We start from the raw sequence: 1,942 nt of genomic DNA on the forward strand, positions 1-1,942 counted from the left end.
CTGAGGCGGAAGGATCGCCGGAGCCCAGCAGGTCGAGGCTACAGTGGCCGGGAGCAGCCATGCACTCCAGTCTGGGTGACAAAGTGAGATTCCAACTCAAAAAAAAAAAGAAAACCTAACCCAGTGTTCTCAAAATGGGTGTTAACTCATTTTCCCACATTTTTACTAGTGATTCTAAATGCATCACAATTTGGTGAAATTCTTCCTTGGCAAGAATTTGACTTGAAATGCCTGGTGTTACTCTTCTGTATCTTTGCCCCATGACTATGATAACACCCAAGATGGCTCAAAGTTTGCTAGTAACATTTCCAGGGGCAATATCGCTTACAAGTAAAACATATTTGGTGCCACAGACATAGAACTTACTTGAATTCTTGATTCCCGTATGCCTGTTTGTTTAGCCAGTTTTTTCCTGGTAACAATATCAGGGAATGGGTTCATCTTAAAGACTTGAACTAGTTTGCTTCTTTGAGTTTTTGTGATGAATAACTGGTATTGTCCGACTGTTTTGCATAAGTATTCTAAAGGAAAACAGGAACAAAAGGGGGCTTTCAGGGCAGTTGCACGTTCAAACCAGAAAGACAAGTTTGTGAAGAGAATGCTGACCATATTTGCCCTCTCTGAATTCCCTTGAGGTGGTGGAAGAGGAGGCCACTGCACTATGACAGGACCAAAAAGCTCAGAACTTGCTTGCCAAAAGAGCCTGCCTGTCCCAGCCAATTGTGGGGTAATTTTTGTATTTCTGACGCTAGGATGTCCAGAACAAGTCATCCCTGGTTCCTAGACCAAAGAATCTTTATGGGGAATTTGGGCACAACCTGCAGTCATTTTTCAGTGGGACTCTCTGAGGAGTTGCATTTGGACTGAAGGGTCCTTACCTTGAGTCCAGTATTGAAGCTGGTCATGCCCCTGGGTTTGGTCTTTTCCTAAGGAGCATCTGGACTCCAGTTGTCTCTGTTTTGTTTTGTAGTTTTTAAACCAAGTCTAAGTGGGAGAAGATATGAAAGGCATGTAACTCAGTCTGCTATTCCAAATATCAATTCAATTAAACAAAACTGATTTGATCATCTGTTTTTGTTTTATTTTTATTTTTGGGTTGGAGTTTCACTCTGTCACCCAGGCTGGAGTGCAGTGGCATGCTCCCGGCCACCGCAGCCTCGACCTGCTGGGCTCTGGCGATCCTTCTGCCTCAGCCTTCCAAGTAGCTGGAACTGCAGGTGTGTACCACCACACCTGGCTAATTTTTGATTTATTGTAGAGATGAGGTCTCACCCAGTTGCCCAGGCTGGTCTCGAACCCGTGGGCTCAGGCAATCCTCTTACCTCCATCTCCCAAAGTGCTGAGATTACAGGCATAAAACCATCACACTCAGCAATAATTTTATAATTCTAAAGAAGATTTAGGATCTTAACAACAACCAAAACCCAATAAACCACTCCTACATCCTCGGCATCGTGCTAAATGGTTGCTATCTCTTCTCTAATTAATCAAAATATTTTCTTTTTTTTCTTTTCGAGGTAGAGTCTCACTCTGTCGCCCAGACTGGAGTGCGGTGGCTGGGAGCGGCCACCGCAGCCTGGACCTGCTGGGCTCCAGTGATCCTTCTGCTCAGCCTTACAAGTAGCTGGAACTACAGACGTGCGCTACCACGCCCAGCTAATTTTTGATTGACTGTAGAGATGAGGTCCCGCCAAGTTGCCCAGGCGGATCTCGAACCCGAGGGCTCAGACAATCCACTCACCTCGGCTTCCCAAAGCACAGGATTACAGGCTGAGCCATCGAACCCGGCCAATCATAATATCTTCACTTAAGAGATCCTAAACAGCCGGTCTCGGTGGCTCAGCCTGTAATCTCACGCCTTGGGAGGCTGAGGTGAGTGGATTGAGCCTGCAGGTTCGAGACCCACCTGGGCAACTTGGTGAGACCTCATCTCTACAATAAA

At 46.1% G+C, this 1,942-nt stretch overlaps 1 protein-coding gene across 1 annotated transcript in view; it reads right to left on the reverse strand.

Annotated features, from left to right (window-relative positions):
- The window catches only part of LOC110596531 (homeobox protein SEBOX-like), a gene marked incomplete at its 5' end in the record, with an annotated part of 3,332 nt that extends 2,348 nt beyond the window's left edge, over window positions 1-984 (reverse strand). The window contains 2 exons of the mRNA XM_021717506.1: window positions 367-521; window positions 879-984. Of these exons, the coding sequence (XP_021573181.1) occupies window positions 367-521; window positions 879-984 (261 nt within the window). The remainder of the gene's footprint in view (window positions 1-366; window positions 522-878) is intronic.
- Window positions 985-1,942: the final 958 nt, after the last annotated feature.

The sequence above is a fragment of the Carlito syrichta genome, unplaced genomic scaffold, assembly GCF_000164805.1.
Source record: "Carlito syrichta isolate Samal-C Ts95f unplaced genomic scaffold, Tarsius_syrichta-2.0.1 Scaffold309823, whole genome shotgun sequence".
In the NCBI taxonomy this organism is placed as follows: domain Eukaryota; kingdom Metazoa; phylum Chordata; class Mammalia; order Primates; family Tarsiidae; genus Carlito; species Carlito syrichta.